Raw genomic sequence first — 21,749 nt, 5'->3', positions numbered from 1 at the left:
ACTTACAAATTAAAATGTTCTCATGATTCACTACTCACAATGAAAATGCTTTAAACAATAAATGTTTTCACCTGCTAATGGCGCAGCAAGTCCTGACCGAATTAATCGTGGGTTGTATTCTACTACCACCCGGTGGTAAACTTCCACAAACATTTTCAACGTGGTAAAGCACTACCAATGGAAGATGGCGACCAGAGTCCTTCAGAGATTTGGAAGTGGCCTGGATCGGGCAAAAAACAGGGCCCGGTCGACGGGACAGATTGTCATTTCAAGCAGGTATGGCTGTTGTTATTGTGATTATTTATTTTTTTACCCAGGTATTAGTTGTGCAATCGGCCAGGGTCGGCCAGGGTCTATAGTTTGGACCATGTAGCTACACAGCTAGCTAAGTCCTCTTCGTCAGCTACTATCATGCCTCTTGCAATTGCTGCTAGCCTAGTGGACCTTGCTTTATTGCTAGCAAGTGGCTGGCTAGCACGCTAACTAGCTTTGATACATTTGATTTTGCGTTACAGAACACTGCTGTGCAAATGGGAGATTGGTGTGATTTACCGTTTTGTTCACTGAAAAACCGTGAAAGGCTAAACTGTAAATTGATTTAGTTGAATTGATATACTCTTAACATATTATTGTAGCCAAGCTAGCAAGCTAGCTACTTGTGTCTAACAACAATTCTCACTACTGCAATGCTCAAGGTCAGATTTAGTTTATGCTAGCTAACCTGCTATTTTCAAGATTATTTTACAAATATTTATACTATAGACACGTGCATTGGTTTTCCCACCAAGGTCAAGTCAGCGACACACTCCTCATGTTGTTCTTATGGGACTTCATTTATAAATTATGCTTGCTTATTGCAGGACCAGTTGAGAACTTAATGGCAATCATACACAACTTGTTGACAGGGACGTCCAAAATAAACTTGCAAGAAAAGGTCTCAGATTTATTGAGCATGAAGGGTATTTGTTTAGGAAAGACCTCACAACCTGTTATTTCTTTAGTCTTTTTGTGTGGTGTATCGTTATTCATAATATGAAATGAGTGATGAATGTAGAGAATCATCTGGAGACATCACAGGTTTTGTTTGGTGGAATAAAAGTGTAGATAAACAGATGTTAGCAACCATACTCACAATATTTAGTGTCACTAACAGACATATTAATCCGTAGGGGTTTGGCAGCATCGAGTAACAGAAACCGAGAAGACAGCTGGTTTAAATCACTGTTTGTGAGGAAAGTAGATCCCCGAAAAGATGCACACAGTCATTTGCTAACCAAGAATGAGGAGAGCAACCTATACAAAATTCAGTGTAAGTATGTTATTACATGTTCAAGATACATTTCAAAGTGTATATGACTGTAGACTTCACAAAGTGAGAGAGCTAAATACCTTTCTTCTGTTTCTGTTTACAGTCCACAATGTCAAACCAGAGTGCCTGGATGCATACAACCAACTTTGGTGAGTGTCCCTGTTATTGTCTAAGTTGGTGTGTATGGTTTAATATTTTTTATTCTTTATAGAAAGTTGTAATTGTGGTGATATTATATGACTTAACAAGTAGCCTGAAGAGTTACAAAATGTCTTTAGTTGTATTTCTGGGATGTGATTGACACGGTGGAATGGCAAAAGTGCCTTGATGAATGTCTATAGGCTAGCCATGCTTAAGATGACTCACAATGGACTTTACTTTTATTGGAGCACACGTAACTGATTTTGACACAGACACAGACTAAAGCCTTTCCAGATGGGCATTGCCATTTAATGGGCATTGCCATTTAATGTTTTGTTGACATTCGGTGGGAAAGAGCAGTTGTAAATCCTTTTCATTGCCCCAATTTGTCATGCAAATAGTCAGTCATTGTTCCTGTATGGAGGCCTGTGTTTTATTTAATGGTTGGTTATGGTTATTAAGCATTGGAGTAGGACATGAGGTATTTCATACAACAGATGTGTTTATAAAGTTTTTATTTATTTATTATAGTGAGGATGTCTTTCCATCCATCCATGCTGATAAGTACTACCCCTGTGAACTGGTGGGCACCTGGAATACCTGGTATGGAGAGCAAGACCAGGCTGGTAGGAGTGCTGGAAAGGGGATAGGCAACAACTGTTCTACCTGTAGAAGCAGTCACACCCCCCTTCACTGAAAAAGAGCAATGAACGCCACACTATATGTAATCAGCTAGCTCTACACTTACACTTGACTAAACAAGTTAATGTTGCCTTATCCACCTACGGTATTTAATATTAGCCTTTCAAATTATTTGTAGTTCACTATAGGTAAAGTCGTGTTTTTGTTACCCCCTTTATATGCTATATTTCACATATAAACAATGCATTATTAATTGATTGTGTGTGTGTGTTTTGCAGTCCATATGTGGCGGTATAGAGGAGGCTACCCAGCTCTTACTGATTCCATGAATAAACTCAAGCAGAACAAGGTAAAACTATGTTTTCATCTTTGATATTCTTATACATTTTGCTTCTTTGTTTATGTGCATGTCACAATGCTGATAAACAGGTAGTATTTTTTTTTAATGGATTATAACAACACAATGAAAGATTGTTTAAATGAGCATCTTAACAGGTCTTGGCCTCTGTGCAGTAGGCCAGGATTTGGTAGCTGGTGCGGAAAGGAATTCTCTCCCTGCAAAACTCTACTGGCTTTCACTGTGTCTGTGGGAGGCTCTCAGGGAGAGAGACATCTGTACACAATGTAGAGAGAGAGGCCTCAAGAGACAATAGTTGATAGTCTATGCTATGGTAATCCTAACGAGAGTTAGGTTAAATCATTTCAGCCTCTTTGTACTGCTCGTCTGCATGGCGTGTCTGTGTTGTTTGTGATGTAGAGTCACTTCACTCTTGAGCAGATGTTCTCAAACTGTTTCAGTCAGGACCCTGCCCTGATGGAATTGTTGTTTTTCTTTCTTTTTTTTTTATGTTGCAAAGGCTGCAGAATAATGATTGGTATTGATCTCCTTTGGCAGGAATTTATGGAGTACAGAAAGGAGAGAGGGAAGATGCTTCTGTCTCGTAGGAACCAGCTCCTGTTGGAGTTCAGCTTCTGGAACGAGCCTGCCCCTAGACAAGGACCCAACATCTATGAGTTGAGGTCCTACCAGCTCAGAGTACGTACTGACATGGCTGTAACTCACCCTACAGGGTCAGAATCAGAGAGAGCCTACCCCAGACAACTGGGAAGAGAGATGTGCATTAATTGTTATAAGCAAAGGAGAGTAGTCATTGAAGGATTACATTATTTAAATACAATATTATTAATTGTCTTTTTTTCCAGCCTGGAACTATGATTGAGTGGGGTAATTACTGGTAAGCCCTGTTACATTTAATTCACTCATATGTAGTTACAAAAACCTACTTTGTAATTTTCTCAATAATAGTCATATCCCATGAGAGATACTATTTTCATACAAGATTTTAATCCCTGCAGCACAGGACCAAACTGTACCACAGCCTTTTACCTTTTTCCTCCTAGTTTCAATGTTAAAAAAATGTGCATTAAGTTTTTTTTTTGCTTTCCAACAGAAGCATTTGAAAGTGGACAGTTGCACTTAATCAGGTTTATGTTCAAACATAGTTCATCCTTACATTGCAAATAGTGGCATGATAATAATCATTGTTTCACATTCTTTAAACGTATCAAACCTGCCCAGTTTAATTTGTGGTTGAACATGGGTGCTCTGATTATGGAATTCCTTGAAATGCTCATGAGTAATTGGCAGATAATCAAGTTGTAAGGTATGCAACAACATTACATCAACATTAAATGCTGACAAATTAAATGCATACTGTATGGTTTGGGCTGGAATCAAAATTGTTGCCTGTGATCATAATTAAATATAAATTGGGAATTGCTTGTTTAATGAAATAATGCCAACCCCATTCAAAAATATATTTATATGCTTTTCTATGCTTTCAATGATACATTCCGAAGCTGTAGCTTGGCTCATTAGTCATTGGAAAGAAGAATCTCAGTCTTGATTGTCTCATGTGAATTGTCTGAGGAAGTAATAGCCTGTGTCCTTGGTCTGGGTTGAATGTAATTGCTCTACGTTGTACAGGGCCAGAGCCATTGGCTACCGGCAGCATAACCGTGAGGCAGTAGGAGGGTTCTTCTCCCAAATCGGCAACCTGTACATGGTGCACCATCTCTGGGGTGAGCAGGACTAGGTTCATACTAACATTTGACAGAAGTGAAATGTGTCATCTCGGATTCCAGACCTTCGGGGACTTGTGACCTGTGTAGGCACAGGTGCTGTAGGAGACAAGCTTTTGCAAAATGCTTGGGAGTTGGTAATTCCTCACACCACTCACTGAAACATACTGTGATTGATTGCAGCCTACAAAGACCTCCAGTCCAGAGAAGACACAAGGAATGCAGCTTGGCAACATGAGGGCTGGGATGAGGTTGTGTATTATACAGGTGAGTAATGTTCAGATGACAACAATGTACAGTGGTTTCAGTTGTTGAACTGGCTCTTTTGCTGACATTGTAAGAACTATCATACCATTAGCTAGAGAATTTCCTCTAAAAGTAAGCTGACTCGATGTCTGATGTTTATTTTCAGTTCCTCTCATTCAGCACATGGATTCAAGGATTATGATCCCAATGAAGGGTTCACCGCTGCAGTAAAGGAAAAGAAATCAGACATTGAACCTCAAACCTTTTTAGCGTAACAAACGTCTATAAATATTTCACTGCCATGGTTTCATCCTCCTGTCAATGTTGCCAACAAACCCACTGTTTTGGATTTATTTCACATAACCATATTATGACTTTGCACCAGCAAACTATAGGTAGTACTTAAAAAATGTATTTCAAAGACAAAGTTCAAGGCAAAGTTAACAGCGTCTTTCTTTCTGTGGCTGAAATGCTCTTTCCTAAATAAGATGAAGGGCAGTGGCGTGCGCACAAACGTCTATTTGTTCTTTGGTAGGATGGGCAACATCAGCATATGTAAACCTCCTGATCTGTTTTAGGTGGATACCCTCTGTACCACATGCTGTGTCACATTAAGACTAATCAGTAGACCACGGTTCATCTCTATTCTTAGAAATACCCTACAAAGTGCTACTTTGAAGGAGAGCTGCAGCAGCTGTATTTTTGCAGCAAATAATAATAAAGTGAATTCATTGGGCAGGTATGGCAAGACTTAACAAAAAGTGTTCTGCTCAATAAGCGATAGTTATTTATGTATTTATTTAATGTAAATATTGAAGACCTCTATTACATGCTCTATCACTAATTGCAAATGACACTTTTTGCAAAGTCTAGGGTAAGCAATGCTGTCACTGAATGGAACAGTTAGTCGGCGACAGGCCAAAAGGAAAATGTGTCATAAACTGTCCTTTGTAAATGGGAGAATCTCTTGAATGGTCATTGACATTATCAGCACACAAGGTTTGTAAAAGGTTATGAATACCAAGTTGTATAATGAAGCCCAGGCCCTTAAAGTTGTCACACAAGTACATGGAAATCCAGATGTCTGCTTTTCCCCTAAAGATACTTTGTTTGAAACTGTGGGCATTCCCTCATGTCTCTCCTTTTCACTATACGCAAAAAGCTTGACGTGTGTTTATCGTACTGTGCTGGTGAACATGGCTTTTGTTTTATCGATGAGAAAATTATTGCATGCCCATTTTTTCTTGAAGTTTTATCGGTTTGAACATATTCAGTTGGGCATAACATCTAATGTATTGTGTAAACCACTACTCTGATGCTGTAATTGTGCAGTCATGCTACTGCTTATTGTGATTTCTAAGAGGTTTTAGTGTTATAGTAGCATGTCCAGTTTCCCCCCGATGTAAGGGTAAATTGACAGGTGGCAAGAATGTCATACATAAATAAAAATATTTAAAGAACATCTGGGATAGTAAATGTACAATTATAACAAAAAAAAGTAGACATCCCAAACTGCACTATACACTTTATTGTGTCAGTAGCAATCTGTATTCCACATGGCACACATTTTATGCAGTTTTGTTATCAATCTGAGTTAAGCTTTAACATGGAAAGTGCTGTTTAAAAAAACACCAAATCCTTCCAAATAGACATTTGGTTAACTTTTTAGTGTTCTATACAAGTATAAAATATTCAAGGGACAACACCTCCCTCTAAAGTCCCACTATTATAGTGTAAACATTTCCATTCATTATAAAAAAAATCTATTGACTGGATGAGTTAAAAAAAATATTTAAACTTAGCATTAGTTACATTAGTGAATTTTCAAAAAGCCCCGGTATCCCTTGTTAGATCTTCTCAAGTTCTTTTAGCAGCTCTCCAAAACTTGAGACATACCAAGAGCACCTCTCTTTCACCTGTGGTCTCACCACATTTCCACCAAATCCAATGAAGGCACTCTGGGGAAAAAAAGGCATTGTTACATTACCAGTATAGTTATTTACAGCATATAGTGATTGAAGCAATTGAGGTACATTATCACACCTACAAATATGCCAGAGTGTGTAGATACTTACTGCAGGGGGACAGGCCTCCAGGTCTGTAGCACCATCACCAATCATCACCACGTCTTTGAAGCCGTACTGCTCCTTGAGCATATTGATCACCCTGCCCTTTCCGCCACTCTCAGCAGTGGGCTGGCTCTCATCAAATCCTGCATACTCACCTTGGACGGAGGGGTGGGGGGGGGGGGGGTGAATAGTCATTAGGAAGATGTATCAAGTATATGGATACTAAACTTTGAGAGTGAAAACACAAGCTTAGGAATGGCTTATGCGTCTTCTCATTTACTATCATTTAAAGTGGGTGTAGGCATTCCACTTAAAGAGCTCAACAAATACATTTGCGAAATTGGCTTTTAGGGTGCTCTGTGGCCAGCAGTATTAGGAACGCTTGCAATACAATTAAAACAATATATATACAAAGGACAATGGGCCTCATTCTCGAACGCAGTTAAGAATCATTTAAGAAGGAATTTCTTCTGAATTGGATTTAGGAAAACATTTGGCATTCATGAAAGTTTTCTCATCAGGGATTTGTTCTGAACTTCAGAAGACTTTCCGAATTCGAAATAGCAGTCGTAAATCGTCCAGAGTTGTCTCAAATGCAATTCCTTAAAAAACACAAGGGGAATCGCATTTATGAAAACTCCTGAAGTGCTAATGAATTTGTGAGAAATCGTTGGTGATTGCGTTCACATCAACTCTACAGACTATGGCAAGCCATTTAATAATTTAACCAATGAATTCTTGATATCCAAAATTCGAATTATTGATGTGAAGAATTCGAATTTTTTATATCCAGAATTGCATTTTGGATAACAAGAATTCGAATTTTGGATAACAAGAATTCGAATTTTGGATATCAAAAATTTGAATTCTTGATATCAACAATTCATTGGTTAAATGATAAAACGGCTTGCCATAACAGATATCCTCGAATTTAAATAATTACATTAGGTTAATTAACCTTGCTTAGTGTGCACACTGTTAGATCCAGTGGAGAACACTTCCACTGCTTATCTTACTGGTATGATGTAGCACCGATGCACCGGTGCTTTTCGCTTGGACATAACTTGCGTTCCTGTTGCTTTCCTAATTGTGTCGATTCTGACTGCACAAGTCACTACTGCTGCGTGCCCTTATAAGGGCCTGTCGGGGCGTGTATGTATGCAAATTCAGGAGCACGAGGACGCGCTATCAACTTAATAAAGCTCTTGCCGGGGAGCACAGCTCAGAAAACTTCTGCTGCGTTGGAACACATTTTCAAGGGTTCATGAATTTGGCGGATATCTTTTTCTTACGTTGTTTTTCCGAAGCCCGTAAGAAACTTTTCAGAAGAAACTTCAGAAAATGTTCGATGAGGTCCAATGTTTTCCCATCCAACAAAATAGGATGAACCAATGTATTTATAAACACCAACCAAAGTTTACCGAAGTTGGAAAGGGGGACCTGGTGACTTACCGTTAAAATAGAACTTGAGCCGGTTGGCGTAGACATGATGAAGGGGAATGCTGAGTTGAGATGCAACATGCTCCACAATGCAGCGGAAACCACCGGAGATTAGGAAAACGTTGACATTGCGCTGGTGCAAATTGTCGACAAGCTCCCTGAATAATGAAATGACCTTCTGTCACTTGTCACGTCATAAACGGCATAAGGGCATGCCCTGATAATGCCCATTTTGGCAGTGATAGATCTTGGTTTTAAACAGTCACACACACTTACTTGATACCTGTGGTCAGTTGTGGGGGGTGGTCTGTTATCAGTTTGTTTACTTGTTCCCTTGAGCATCGAATGATTGAGAGACGATCCATAAGAGCCTTTTGAAAAGTCACTGATCCACCCATGGCGTTGCGAGTCCTGTAATGCAACAAAGTTATTGATATGCGATACAATGTTTGCAACTCCTGAAACAAAAACTGACACTGTTGCGAGTTTACGTTCGACCAATTCAAATCACGTTGATAGACAACATTCAATTGACCTACAAATCCTATAGGCCTACTCACATCTCTGTAACTGCATCTCCAACTCCGCAGAATTTGGCAAGTTCATCAATGCCCTCCTCTCTAATAACAGTGCTATCCACGTCGAAACAGACAGCATCTGCTCTCCTGAAGATTTCCTTTGTCTGTGATAAAGTTGTCATTATGCTGAAACAAAAGATGCAAGAAAGTGTGCGATAAAAATACAATTTTGCACTTGGTCAATCTGGGTTAAAGTACATATCAAATTGCCACTGTTGTTGGTAATTCGTTCGGCTCAGGACTGTTAATCGACCAAGAGATGGGTAAATGCAATAACTTTAGATCGTACAAGTATTTTAAATGAATTGAGGAGCTACAATAGACATACAGTTATATGTAAACGAAGAGCAGCGAATCGACCAATGCAAAAGCAGTAGGCTATATTGTAACAATGACTATCGTGGCCTATTCTCTGTTGACAGTTGACAATATTAGCACTGCCTATGAGATTATATGCGTAGTGCAAAATTAATAGCCTATAGCTAGGCTACATGTTTTGATCGTTAGATCCTGTACATGTTGCGTCACCCTGCTTGTTGGAAGAAAAAAAAAACTGGCAAGCGCCCAAAAAACAAGGCTATGCCAACATGTGTGAGACGCTGACTTACTTTCAACGGTTTAAATCATCAAGTTACAACAACATTATAGCGAATTATTAAGTGCAAATACTAGGCAATGCTACGTTAAAAATACACTAACATGTATTTGCATTAAGCTACGAAAATATGCCGTGCCTTTTCATCCTGAATGTCACTCTTCTGCGTAATGTCAACTAAAATTATGGATTAACGGCACTGCAAGGTTTTAGTGTGGAAAAAAAAATATATAAATACTTACTGGTACCTAAAGCGTTGATATGGTGCTGCTACTGTTAAACAACCCCAAAATGCAATGCATTCAATGGATTCACTGGTGAGGAAGAGAACAGCTAAATCTCAAAAGAAAGCCGGGTACGTGAGACCGCCCACTGCTGAGTTTTGATTGGGGGCCAAAGCAAGGGGTATTGCGTAACGTTAAATTAAACGTGTATGGATGTATAAATATATTTTAGTTATCGATATTGTCATCTGAATAAATCAGATCAAATAAATGGTAAATAACTTTTCTTGGAACTTGTAGCCTACTTTACCACTTTTATTAATAAGCGCTTTAAGAGGATGAAAGCTCACTCTCATAGCCTACGTTACCAATACTCTTAGTAAGAGTATAACATTCCCATTACTATTAATATTTATAGTCTGTATGATAATTGCGTTCATGTAAATCAGTTATTAGGACAATAAACTTAAATTTGAAGATCCTGTAGGAATGACGAATCGGTGAGCTAATTTGCGAATTGGTCTGTCAATCACAGGCTATGACGCACATGCTGTAATCTACAGATAAATAAATGCTGCCTTTGGTCTGCTATCAATTTCATCGAAAAAATACATTATAAAAGCGGTAGATTTAGGTAAATCTAACCCTTGTGAATGTTGTAAGCGGATGACTTTGCATATTTATCGACCTGCACACACTAACAACACTTCGCAAATCATAAAAGCCATCCGATTGGACAGTTATTTGACATCGGGGTGGGGCTTTTGAATATCTCCACGAGAGAAGAGAGTTCCAGAATTTGTTAGCATTTTTGAGTTAGCGTCAAGAGAAACGTCGTCATGTCTGCTATAAAGTCATTAAATCCAAAAGCTGAGGTGGCTCGAGCTCAGGCTGCTCTTGCTGTTAACATAAGTGCTGCTCGTGGACTTCAAGATGTGTTAAAGAGTAATTTGGGGCCTAAAGGAACAATGAAAATGTGAGTGGTTAGCTTGACGCTAGCTACATGCGTAGCTACTGTATGGCGTACACTTTGTCAGCTAAGCTAACCAACTGTAGAGAAGCTGCTAATTGTGCTACCACTAGTTAGCTTGCTCAAAAGTTGTTAGACCAGTTTCACATCGTTAAATACTATCAATGAAAACTGACCTTTCATAAAGAAATATTGAACAATCGATCATATTGCATGTTCAGATCATATCAAACATCAAGCTAACATTTGCACGTGAAAGGGCGGGGTTGTTTAGGTACTGTAAGTTGATTTGTCGTAGCTAAATGACATCGCTGCCTGTCTATTTGTGGTAAAGTGGGCTAGCTAACCGATATCGTCTGATTTAAATTTGTTTGCAATATGCCGTACATGCTATGGTTTAAATTACACAAACTGGCCGGCCGTGGGGCTGTAGACTGGAACTTCTGAAACACGGGTGGCGGAGAATGTTGTCATTCTCAAAATCTTGGCCAAAGATGATTGCATATGATGTAAGCTTGAGTGTGTTGTTTGTGTACAAATCTAATATCATAAACTAATCGTTATACTAATTCGTATCATTTGCAGGCTTGTATCTGGGGCTGGTGACATAAAGTTGACCAAAGATGGAAATGTTTTGCTGCATGAAATGGTATGTCGGTATCTGTTTTGTTTTCATTTTGACCGTGAACCATAAATGCTCCATTGCACCCAAGCTAATTTCTTTAGACCGTTACTGTTTACTCTACTGCAGTTAACTCTACAAGAGAGCATGTATTCTCTTTCACATATTTGCATTTTATGATGTAGCAATGTGATTTTAGTAGACTACCTGTTCCGGGTTTGATTCCCTTTTTCTGTGTATTTAGCAAATTCAGCATCCGACGGCATCTCTGATTGCAAAAGTGGCCACAGCACAGGATGATATCACTGGAGACGGAACAACATCTAACGTACTCATCATAGGAGAGCTCCTGAAACAAGCTGACCTGTATGTATCAGAGGTAAGACATCTTAAGTTTTTGGTAAAACTTGATAGGTTTTAAGCTTATGGCAGGCTCATAAACTCTTTAAAATTAGGGTTAAGATTTGTTCTAGTCAGAGCATTAGCAACATGGTTCCTTTGTGTGTGTGTGTTTCTCACAGGGTCTTCATCCAAGGATAATAGTAGAAGGCTTCGAGGCGGCCAAAGAGAAAGCCCTACAGGTCCTAGAGCAGGTGAAGGTGACTAAAGAGATGGACAGAGAGACCCTCATTCATGTTGCCCGAACCTCCCTCAGAACCAAGGTTCATACTGAACTGGCGGATCTGCTGACCGAAGTAAGTGATTATGGATATGTGGCTATCACTGACCAGTTTTCCTGCAGTCCATATTAAAATAATGGTAAAATAATGGTCATTTGGGTGTTTTACAAAACACAAGATACATTTGGGTGATGCATGTTTACAAGCAACAAATTAAGTGACTGACTTGTCCACAGGCTGTTGTTGATGCTGTGCTCACCATCCATAAACCCAATGAGCCCATCGACCTCTACATGGTGGAGATCATGGAGATGAGACACAAGACCGACAGCGACACAGTGTGAGTGCTCACCCTCCTCTCACCAATCGCTTTACATGGATGCAGAGACTTGTGTGCGTCACAACACGCTTTGTGCATATTTGCCGAGGTGTAACAGTTTTTTTTGTGCTGTGAAAGGCTGATCCGAGGCTTGGTGTTGGACCATGGTGCCCGTCATCCCGACATGAAGAAGAGAGTGGAGGACGCATATGTGCTCACATGCAATGCGTCTTTGGAGTATGAGAAAACGTAGGTAAACAGTATATAGGCAAGCATGAATACAAGCAATGGAGCCTAGATGTTGAGCCTTCTTTTGTAACTTCATTTCAGAGAAGTCAACTCTGGCTTCTTCTATAAGAGCGCTGATGAGCGCGAGAAGCTGGTCTCCGCAGAGAGGAAGTTCATCGAGGATCGTGTCAAGAAAATTATTGAGCTGAAGAATGCAGTGTGTTCTGATGGGTCCAAAGGCTTTGTGGTCATCAACCAGAAGGTATGAATATGTCTATATGGACTCATGTGTCTGACATGAAGTTAAATATTATGTATATAAGAGCTACAGAAATCAAAGTGCAAGGACCAGTGATGGTGTTGGAATGTATGATCTGTATCTCTGCTATGTAACAGAAGGACTGTGTTTATTGTGATTAATTACGTTTTTCCCCCCCGCCATGACAGGGCATCGATCCCCATTCCCTGGATGCGTTGGCCAAAGAAGGAATTGTTGCTCTGCGTAGAGCAAAGAGAAGGAACATGGAGAGGTGACTGTTTTTGTGAATCGATTTCTAAATAGTATTCAACCATAATAGATAAATGCATGGCCGAATTCTGTGTCACTCTTGTCAGTAGTAAACCCAGTCAGACACCATGCTAAAGCAACCTTTCACACTTCAACTTGATTAATGGAAGACTTCTGAACTGCGTCTTGTCTATGAAATGTGAGGGTGAATACAACAATGTTCAACAGTCGTCTGTGTGTGTGTCGTTTGCATCTGTTGTACACACACTCATGCCCTTCTCTACTCCTAGACTCACCCTAGCCTGTGGAGGGATGGCCATGAACTCTGTGGATGACCTTACACCAGACTGCCTGGGCCATGCCGGTCTGGTTTATGAACATACCCTGGTATGTTTGCAAGCTCTACATGTACATTACCTTCTCAACCAGTTCGGATCCATATAGTGTTTTACCTGTACACTAATCGTAGCCTGTTTTTGAATCGCCGAAAAAGTTATATAGATTGCATTTGTAGGCTGGTGGTGATACTATGAAAATACACACTTGACACATTGTAGGATTATTTATTATTTTCTGTTCTAGGGCGAGGAGAAGTTCACATTCATTGAGAAGTGTGGGAACCCTCGCTCAGTGACCCTGCTAGTGAAGGGACCCAACAAACACACCCTCACCCAGATCAAAGACGCTGTGCGTGACGGGCTGAGGGCGGTTAAGAATGCCATTGAAGACGGTTAGTATGCTGGAAAAAAACAACTCTACTTCATCTGACACTGAAGAGAGTCTCTTTAAAACGATTCTCTGAATTGGATGCTGTGATTGAAGTTGGGTGTAGCTTCTGAATTATACTATTCAGTAGGCAGACTATACTAAAGAACCAATTCCCTTATAATCTATGATAAGTGCTGGACCATGTCAAATAGTTGCAAGCCTTAGATTTTTGATCACAAGATGTCAATATGTATTTCTCCTGACTTCACTACTTGCACCTATGTATACATAAATATCCCTCTCACCTGACCAGTTGTTACCAACCAGCCAAAGCCACATTCCTCAGTGATTAAACTCCACTATTGAGCCTAAAAGTTAATGTTTGACCAAAGCTCCAATTTATGCCTTATTGGTCTAATTAGACACCCCTTGTCCACTGACAGTTCTGAAACGTCAAATTTTGAGATTACACATTTCAAACCAGTTTCGAGCTTGCTGTCCTGATACTGAGCTGGCTCATTGTGTTGTGCAGGTTGTGTAGTGGCAGGGGCCGGGGCGTTTGAGGTTGCTGTGGCAGATGCTCTGGTGAAACACAAGTCCTCCGTGAAAGGCAGGGCTCAGCTGGGGGTACAGGCTTTTGCTGATGCCCTTCTCATCATCCCCAAGGTACCTGTACCGGTGTGGTCTGTTACCACTGCTGTCCTTTTATGAAAGAGCTGAGTCAATTGCCAGTGTGTCAAATGTGTGCAGTGTTTCTGTTGTATTTTCAAAGTACTTATGAGGTTGCAGTAAAGCACAACAATAACTCATGCAGTAAGGTTTGGTACTATTTAATCCAGTGTTGTCTTTTGTTTTGCTTATTGTGTTTTGGTGTACCATTTGACCTCTGTTCTCTGTGTAGGTTTTGGCCCAAAACTCTGGCTACGATGCTCAGGAGACTCTGGTCAAACTCCAGACTGAGTACAAAGAGAGCAGCCAGCATGTAGGAGTGGACTTGAGCTCTGGTATGAACCCCAGTGTTTGAATGGCAGTTTAATGTCTGACGGTACATTCATTTTAAAAGACCGGCAAATTTGTAGCTGTTGCATTGTGTATAATATCTGTTTAAGGGTTAGTGATTTTTAAGCTTCACATTTCCTAAGGACATTTCAAATAATCATAATTTCTCCCATTTATTGTGTTACTGTGCTCTGCAGGAGAACCAATCCATGCTGCCGAGGCAGGCATCTGGGACAACTACAGTGTAAAGAAACAGCTTCTTCACTCATGGTAACAATACCCAGCTATTCAAAAAAAGGCACAGTTCTGTAGCCTTTTATCATAATTCACTTTGCCTTTTCAATTCACTTTCTAATGTATTGCTTCTATCAACAGCACGGTAATAGCGAGCAACATTCTTCTTGTGGATGAGATCATGAGAGCCGGCATGTCATCCCTAAAGGGCTAAAGTCAAAACCAAAATGAGCAACAGGACTTCAGTACTTGGGATATTAGTTAATTGAGGAGCCAGTGAAGTGTGTATGCTGAACTCATTCTAGGAGGTTAGACATCCTGCATAGCGAGAGACACAGGCAGCCCTCTTATGTGCATGTATTCCCACCAATGTTTTATAATGCAGTATGTCTTGCCATGTCAATGTTTCCATGAAGCCTCAAGAATTTGTGTTTAATTGTAGATCATACCAAGAATGTTACCTCACTCTGGAATAAACTACTTGCATGGCTCTGAGATATATTTTTGCATTTAGATGGTTATCTTTTACCTCATAGAATTGTCTCCTTTTTACAAAATCCATGATTAGAAAACACCATTTCAACATTTAAGTTTATTTTAAAATAAATACTTAGCATACATTTGAAAGTTTAACCAACACTTGGTTCACAGACTCCCTTCAAACGTATCTGTAAATGAACAAGTACAGTACAACCTACATAATGCAAAAATAAGACAATGCACTTATTTTGTACATGACGTTTCAAGTATGAAGGTTCATTGCACTGCCTTAAACTGGGAGAGGGAGAGGGAAACACTTAGTGGGGCTAGGAAGCTTTACATGCTTTTCAAGCAAACCGATGCAAAGCATTATCTAGTTGCAGAAGTACCTTTTGAAGTTAGTCTTTTAGATGGCAAAATGTGCTTACAGTTATTTGATTAAAGACATGCTTTGATAATTCTGTCTTCCTTTATTCATTATCTAGCATGCATACATTACTCTATATGCCACACATTTGTATTTTATTTTGCAATGGCACATTACCTTACATTACACTTGTGTTATTCTGAACAGGCCATTTGTCTTCACTGCATCTGCATTAATCTATTAACAATATAATTCCTTACATTTGGCTGCTGAAGGCTACCCACAACCTCTTATTCAATCCAACTCCTTTCAGGAGAAAGGAAACAAACAAATGGATAATAATGCAAACAAAAGTGCTATACTCCAGTACCCTTCAGCGCAATCCTAATTTAACATACAGTACCATGCTATTACTTTAGTTGTCACTCAGGGATCTGCTTGAGTGAAATAAGGACCTCCAAAATGAAATTGACCCAAGGCTCAGACCTATGTTGAGTTCCCCAACATTCCAACAGCGGTATCCAACAGAATCCTCAAGGGGCAACCTCCCTACAGCATCCACTGAGTCAATTCATAACTATTCTACTGAAGTGGCATTTCAAGTTATGTGCACTCATACACACACATCTGAAAACGAATGCAAGAATATTCTAAAGGTTGCCGCCTCATGTTTTCCCTGTCTTTCCGTTTCTTCCCAGTGTAGAACATAAGTACACACTTAGACAAGAGGATTAAAGGAACAGGCAGCATTCAGCAACAGGCCCTCAGCAACAGGCCCTCAGCAACAGGCCCTCCTGCCCTTTTACAATCAGGCGGTGGGGAAACTGCAGCAGCATTACCACGTGTGGAGGGGCGACTCCTCCTGCTCAGCTGCTAGGGACAGCAAGATGGCCTTTGGAGTGTTCTCGAACAGGGCAGCTCTGTTCTGGGTCTGGCCCTTTTTCACCCAGTGTCCGTAGATCTTGAAGGCGCAGGCGTCAATCATCTTACGGATGGGCTTGACAGCGTACGGGTCACTCTTGATCACCTCCTTGGTAACAGGCTTGGCCCGGCGGTAGTTGCAATAAATACGCATTGTGGCGAGTACTGTCATACAGATGACCTGGAAATAGGTATTGGGTTGGATGTGAATGTTTATCAACCAGCCCACACTCATCAATTCATAATATTTGGAGTTAGTTTAATTTTCAACAGACAAACAACTCTTCTGAATGTAGTTGTCACAGGCACCGATGATTTTAATTACTGCTGTTTTATCCCAGGTTCATAGTTTAAATATCTACCCACATTTCACTTGGCTGTAGCAGCTCCCCCATTACCTTGAACTTTCTGTAGGGGCTGAAGTGTCGAACTTCAGCGACCACGTATTGCTGGAAGAAGGGGTGGTTCAGAGCATCCAAGGCTGTGTACCGCTTCTGAGGGTCCACAACCAACATCCTCGAGATCTGACAACAGGAAAGGGGTCATATTAACATGGAGCTTTGTACTATTCACAGCATGAAAACTATAGGTATAATATATTCTAATACAAATAATTTATGCTGTCCTGGTTCAGCAAGGGCACAATGATATTTGAGCCTAGGCTAGTTAGTGGGTTATGAGATGACTGTGTGTTCATGTGTGACAGCATGTTTATGTGCCTTAGTGGGTTATGAGATGACTATGTACTCCATGAGTAACTGCATGTATATGTGCCTGGTATGACCTTGTGACCTCTGTGGTCCGTCTTCTAACCTACCAGGTCTTTGACAGTGTCAGAGCGGTCGTCCCATTCAGGGGAGGAGAACTCGTATTTGCCAGCCAGGATCATACGCAGCATCAGCATCTGTTTCCTGTGCCAGAAGGGAGGGGATCCGGCCAGAAGAGTGTACATGATCACCCCCGAACTCCACCTGGAATCACAGCAAAAACTGTCTTAACAGGTATCTATTTTTATGAAAGAAAATGCAGATGATGAAGGTTTATAGTCTTTTGTTGCTGTGTCTTACATTATATGTATAAAATACAAATTCAAAAGTTGGTGATAATGTGTAACTCCTAAATCTGCAATTTGCAGGTAGTGCAATACGGGGACAGTTTTGCTACTCACAGGTCGACAGCAGTGCCATATCCTGCGTGGTTGGGGTCCATTGAGCACTCAATGATCTCCGGAGCCAAATACCCTGGGGTCCCACACACCTCTGGAAAAGACAGAGGCTATCAATGATGATGCTTTGAATATATATATATATTTTTTTACAATTTGACATGTAAAAAGGCAACAGTTTACAATAAGGTTTTACTAAATATCTATGAAACTACATAGCAATGCTAGTAACAGCAACGCAGTTACATAGAAACTGGTATGTAGTTACATGTCATTACAGTCTCGTATTAAATGTTAGAGAAAAACTTGGTATGGGAGAGATTGGGATATCCAGGGCTAAGTGGATGTTAACATTGATCTTGTTTTGGTAACACAATCTTCAACTGTACCTTCACAACATCCACATGCCTCAAACATCCCTCCCCCCCGTTATTCTGTCTTACACTTTTCAAACAAAACAAAACATAGCTCCTATGTTCCTACAATATTTTTACTATAGGTTTATGTAATTTTATGTAAAGTGTTGCCAAAAACCCCTTTGTGCTCACAGTTGTTTTAAGTTAAAGGCCATGTAAGTAGGCCTATTATGTTCTAATCGTGGCTCTTGAAAATCCTGCCATATCTATACTAAATATTGCATTATTTTACTATTTGCCTCTTGACAACTGCCTCTGCAGGTCATGTGCACCCCAAAAAGTGACAGGGGAACACTCGAAAGGTCAATGTGACCAAACGAAGGCAACAAATAGCTCCACAGGGTCCAGTTGCATCTTAACATTTATCAGCTGACATAAGTGTGTGTGGATGGGGGTAGTGTTATTCCTGACTTGCTCACTCCCACCAAAATATCATTGTAAGTAATATTTGTGTTTGTTGTGTCCTATGTACTGTACAAACAGGTTAACGTTTCCCACCCAGTTTTCCCTGTGACCATGTTTGGAATGTTACTAACCATTCAGTGTCTGGCCAGGCTGGATCTGCACAGAGAAGCCAAAGTCTGTGAGCTTGATGTTCATGTCATCATCCAGGAGAATGTTCTCTGGCTTCAGGTCCCTGTGGACAATGTTCTGGGAGTGGAGGAACTGAACCACCTCCAGCAAAGCTCGCATAATCTTCCTACAGGGCCCAGAGAGAGTCATGAGTTACCTACAAACCAAATATATACCTATATGTACCTTGGATATGCAAAATGTTGCATTATAAAAAAGCATAAACCTGGTTTCCTTCTCACTCAGGGTCACTTTTTCTGTAAGGTAGTCAAAAAGCTCACCCCTCTTCATCCTATGAAAGATAACATTATTTAAGTGCTTTCTTAGTTTCAGACTAAGAATGATAAATGGCAGTTGGGTTGATTATTGTTTTAAAGCAATTTAATGTTGTTAAACCTTGTCAGCATCTTATTTAACATTGTACGTTGGCCACTTACAGGTCAAAGACTAGGAAGAAGAAGGCTTTGGACTCATAGCAGTCCTTCAGCTGAACTGTGGAAAGTAAATGGATTCAACGTCAGTGTATGAGTGTGTGTGTGTTATCAATGTTATATTTTTCAGTTGGATTCCAGGATTCCAACATGTTTTAGAGCAAGGATCAAAGCTGTTCATCCATAGAATGTGTATACATAACCATGTACCTTGAGTACATAAATTAATGGAACATGGAATAGAACAGTTTCTCCCATGTGCGATCCAAATGTGCAAATATCTCCTGATGTTCTATGGTTGTTGTCACTTTTTAAATGTTTGAGAAAGAAGTGGAGAACATCAGCTAACAGTGTTTCTGGATGCTCCATCATTTGTTCTAAAATGCTAAAGTGTGTGATGTATCGTGGAATGTGCTTACTGATGTTCTCCTGTCCATAGACCTTCTTGAGAATATCTATTTCTTTCAAAGTGGAATCTCGGATCTCTTCAATCTCCTGGGGCGTCATCTTGTCAGACGGAGTGATGTCAATCACTTTTACAGCATAATCCTGAGAAGTACGTTTATCAACGCAACGTCGCACCACACTGCTCACTCCCCTGAACAGTTAGAGACACAAAATATCATCTGATATAAAAGGGGTTTCTGGAATATCTAAAAAATGTAATACTAATTGCCCCAAATATCTGGCCAGGGATTTAGAATCCACAATAGTCTGGGTTTAACAATGTTAGGCATTACACATAATAATAAACTTGAAACCTGTACACCAGATTACTGACAACAGTACCATAATAGTCATATATGGTGAATGGCTCAATTATTCACAAACACCCCAGAAAAAGACTTCCTCCAGAAAGCATGACCAGGATATACTTTGTGGAACTGTTTTACTGTAGGTAATAAATGTGATTCATTTGAGATTTCCAGTTAGAAAGTAGCCTAAGTAAGTAGGATAGAACTTTATTCCTTCTTATGACAGATCAACACAGATCTTATCCATTAATACAAAAACAATGTTGAAGCTGTGTTACACGCATGTTGTGCTGGAAGAGGAACATGTCTTGACTACATCACTACATCACTGACTCATTAACCAGCATGTGACCATGTTGAGAAAACATCAACACTCAAAACCAACCATCTTATGCAGCATACCTTACCTTTGACCCCAAACATATTCACTTGAATAGACGGTGGTCACAAGAGCAGGTATGCGCACCCTCTGATTAACAATAATTAACCCCTAGTAGATCTAAATACTTTTTTGCTCTCAAAGACAACAACCTAGATCTTATTTTCTGAAAGTATAGGGTAGGCTATGTTATAAATAGGCTAATACAAGCTAACTGTAGCCTACCTTCCCAGAATTTCCTTGGGGTCATATTTATCGTAGAACTCCAGCGCTCCGACCCAATCAGGGATCTCGTCTTCTTTGGTCATGTTGGGTTGGCAGGGTATCCAAGGCAACAATATAGGTGCGTTGCTGACAGGCTACAATACAACAAATAGGGTTAATGGGACAACTGCATTTATACCAAAGAACTTATATACCCTTTGTTTATACCATGGTTTGGGTGAATACTCGATTCTGATTGGCTGCAGAGGTAGGCTACTGCAAACTAGCAACCATCATTGAATTGCATCATTGCTGTGATTTATAGGCTATTAATTGCAGAAGCAACCACAAGAATTAAGGCAGGGCTGGGGGACAAAGAGGCCTAACCAGCCCTGGCCCCCAAAAAGTTAACTAAATATTAAAATAGTCTATCATTAATGTTATAATGACTATACATGCTACATCTTTTCTGTGTCGGCTTGGCAGAAGGCTTGTTTTTTGGGCAAATGAGGACTGCAACTAGTTGTTAAATGCGAATTAAAGGTTGGGGCTCATTTACAAATCCGCGAACTCGATTTAATCACGTGGCCAAGGCGTGCAGGTTACATACAAAATTGCCATGTTACTTTGTGGCGACAAAAAATCCAGCATTCACATTACCGGTTGTCACGACCTGACTGATGAGTTAGCCTATGCGTCATATAAATGTGCACGGGGCAAGTTAGATGGTTGGATTTACAATGTGTATAAACTACGGCCATGTTGAACTGGTGTGCTAATCTCAGTCTATAGTTAAACCATTCTCTGTTTGAACTCAATAAACTGCAGAAAGATAGATGCTCCGCCCCTTGCTGTTTAGTGCCAAGACTGTGGACAGAGTGCCCTGGAAATCATATGAAATGGTACACCATAGACAGATATCAAACATTAATATGTGACGGTTAATGCTAAACTATTGAAGATGTACTCGAACGTTGTACAATTGTTTGGAACCCCACAGTAATGTGCGTAATGCATTTGATTCTCGTTGTATAGAAAAATGGAAGACTAACCTCGGTTTGTATGAACATAGTGCCCTAAAATGCAACACTTGACATAGGCCGACATCGTGTTGTTGGCCATTATCATGACCTTTTACAGTGCTGCCATGTAAGTGCGAATAGCCCACAATAAATTATATATTCTTTCTACTCACGGAATAAATGCGTGGTTAATCCATTTTATGACGGTAATTCATTCCTATTCATACAATAAATATTGGCCTATTGCGGCATACAAATGAGAAAACAAGTTTCTTAGCATGCGATGTAAGTCCAGTCTGTCTTCGTGTGGACCGGTTTGAAAAAGGGTGAACGCTAATGTCAGATGCCAAAAATAAATCGTTGGTTGAAAGCTGCTCGTGTAGGCTACACATATCATCTTATTCATGACATTACATGCAGTACATTGCTGACAACCACTTCTGTATCAATAAAGCTAATCTCAATGCTATGCTTCAATTACCACATTGTCTTTAGAAATCTT

General features: G+C 40.0%; 5 protein-coding genes and 1 non-coding gene across 9 annotated transcripts in view; 3 read left to right on the top strand and 3 right to left on the bottom strand.

Moving 5' to 3' along the window:
• Positions 1-152, bottom strand: part of elna (elastin a) — a 75,414-nt gene extending 75,262 nt beyond the window's left edge. The window contains exon 1 of the mRNA XM_084673644.1: positions 72-152. The gene's annotated coding sequence lies outside the window, so the exon portion shown is untranslated. The remainder of the gene's footprint in view (positions 1-71) is intronic.
• Positions 39-5,882, top strand: nipsnap2 (nipsnap homolog 2). The gene is made up of 10 exons (XM_084673651.1): positions 39-276; positions 1,170-1,309; positions 1,413-1,458; positions 1,982-2,076; positions 2,371-2,441; positions 2,988-3,128; positions 3,296-3,327; positions 4,080-4,174; positions 4,358-4,441; positions 4,587-5,882. The coding sequence occupies exons 1-10, from the start codon at positions 185-187 to the stop codon at positions 4,649-4,651; spliced, it is 861 nt and encodes a 286-aa protein (XP_084529777.1). The 5' UTR covers positions 39-184; the 3' UTR covers positions 4,652-5,882.
• Positions 5,883-5,928: 46 nt separating this feature from the next.
• Positions 5,929-9,466, bottom strand: psph (phosphoserine phosphatase). 4 transcript variants are annotated; one of them, XM_084673652.1, is made up of 6 exons: positions 9,345-9,466; positions 8,490-8,633; positions 8,206-8,340; positions 7,942-8,087; positions 6,496-6,644; positions 5,929-6,378 (listed from the first exon to the last, which is right to left on the bottom strand). In XM_084673652.1, the coding sequence occupies exons 2-6, from the start codon at positions 8,627-8,629 to the stop codon at positions 6,268-6,270; spliced, it is 681 nt and encodes a 226-aa protein (XP_084529778.1). In that variant the 5' UTR covers positions 8,630-8,633; positions 9,345-9,466; the 3' UTR covers positions 5,929-6,267. The 4 variants fall into 4 exon arrangements, with proteins under 4 accessions (XP_084529778.1, XP_084529782.1, XP_084529779.1 ...); XM_084673656.1 differs by having other exon boundaries at positions 6,496-6,632; XM_084673653.1 differs by having other exon boundaries at positions 9,351-9,448.
• A 622-nt stretch (positions 9,467-10,088) lies between these two features.
• Positions 10,089-15,472, top strand: LOC146257396 (T-complex protein 1 subunit zeta). Its single transcript, XM_084673649.1, has 14 exons — positions 10,089-10,302; positions 10,882-10,945; positions 11,163-11,297; positions 11,440-11,613; positions 11,775-11,878; positions 11,996-12,106; positions 12,188-12,347; positions 12,533-12,615; positions 12,884-12,980; positions 13,176-13,323; positions 13,834-13,967; positions 14,203-14,305; positions 14,498-14,570; positions 14,676-15,472. Exons 1-14 carry the CDS (start codon positions 10,166-10,168, stop codon positions 14,746-14,748), a joined length of 1,596 nt encoding a protein of 531 aa, XP_084529775.1. The 5' UTR covers positions 10,089-10,165; the 3' UTR covers positions 14,749-15,472.
• Positions 12,670-12,810, top strand: LOC146257397 (small nucleolar RNA SNORA15). The gene has a single exon (XR_014731059.1). It is a non-coding gene; the product is annotated as a small nucleolar RNA SNORA15 (small nucleolar RNA).
• On the bottom strand, positions 15,109-21,622 carry phkg1a (phosphorylase kinase, gamma 1a (muscle)). Its single transcript, XM_084673650.1, has 10 exons — positions 21,421-21,622; positions 20,247-20,380; positions 19,307-19,485; positions 18,894-18,948; positions 18,683-18,748; positions 18,420-18,583; positions 17,471-17,561; positions 17,120-17,273; positions 16,701-16,826; positions 15,109-16,483 (listed from the first exon to the last, which is right to left on the bottom strand). The coding sequence occupies exons 2-10, from the start codon at positions 20,327-20,329 to the stop codon at positions 16,217-16,219; spliced, it is 1,185 nt and encodes a 394-aa protein (XP_084529776.1). The 5' UTR covers positions 20,330-20,380; positions 21,421-21,622; the 3' UTR covers positions 15,109-16,216.
• Between the last annotated feature and the right edge of the window lie 127 nt (positions 21,623-21,749).

Source organism: Hypomesus nipponensis, chromosome 15 (genome assembly GCF_054491055.1).
Source record: "Hypomesus nipponensis isolate SF chromosome 15, ASM5449105v1, whole genome shotgun sequence".
In the NCBI taxonomy this organism is placed as follows: domain Eukaryota; kingdom Metazoa; phylum Chordata; class Actinopteri; order Osmeriformes; family Osmeridae; genus Hypomesus; species Hypomesus nipponensis.
Note: the sequence above shows the minus strand (reverse complement) of the source record. Positions and strands in the feature narration are given on the sequence as shown.

What these genes read in the sequence shown, in the direction of transcription:
- nipsnap2 (XM_084673651.1), top strand. Translation starts at nt 185, where the DNA reads ATGGCGACCAGAGTCCTTCAGAGATTTGGAAGTGGCCTGGATCGGGCA. An exon ending in TGGAGAGCAAGACCAGGCTG is followed by an intron (nt 2,077 to 2,370) that starts GTAGGAGTGCTG and finishes TGTGTTTTGCAG; the next exon opens with TCCATATGTGGCGGTATAGA. An exon ending in CATGGTGCACCATCTCTGGG is followed by an intron (nt 4,175 to 4,357) that starts GTGAGCAGGACT and finishes GATTGATTGCAG; the next exon opens with CCTACAAAGACCTCCAGTCC.
- LOC146257396 (XM_084673649.1), top strand. Translation starts at nt 10,166, where the DNA reads ATGTCTGCTATAAAGTCATTAAATCCAAAAGCTGAGGTGGCTCGAGCT. An exon ending in TGGCGGATCTGCTGACCGAA is followed by an intron (nt 11,614 to 11,774) that starts GTAAGTGATTAT and finishes ACTTGTCCACAG; the next exon opens with GCTGTTGTTGATGCTGTGCT. An exon ending in TCTTTGGAGTATGAGAAAAC is followed by an intron (nt 12,107 to 12,187) that starts GTAGGTAAACAG and finishes ACTTCATTTCAG; the next exon opens with AGAAGTCAACTCTGGCTTCT.
- phkg1a (XM_084673650.1), bottom strand. Translation starts at nt 20,329, where the DNA reads ATGACCAAAGAAGACGAGATCCCTGATTGGGTCGGAGCGCTGGAGTTC. An exon ending in CCCAAGGAAATTCTGGGAAG is followed by an intron (nt 19,486 to 20,246) that starts GTAGGCTACAGT and finishes CTAACTGTTCAG; the next exon opens with GGGAGTGAGCAGTGTGGTGC. An exon ending in GCCCCTACAGAAAGTTCAAG is followed by an intron (nt 16,484 to 16,700) that starts GTAATGGGGGAG and finishes ACCTATTTCCAG; the next exon opens with GTCATCTGTATGACAGTACT.
- psph (XM_084673652.1), bottom strand. Translation starts at nt 8,629, where the DNA reads ATGACAACTTTATCACAGACAAAGGAAATCTTCAGGAGAGCAGATGCT. An exon ending in GGAGATGCAGTTACAGAGAT is followed by an intron (nt 8,341 to 8,489) that starts GTGAGTAGGCCT and finishes GTTGCATTACAG; the next exon opens with GACTCGCAACGCCATGGGTG. An exon ending in GCTCAAGTTCTATTTTAACG is followed by an intron (nt 6,645 to 7,941) that starts GTAAGTCACCAG and finishes CCTCCGTCCAAG; the next exon opens with GTGAGTATGCAGGATTTGAT.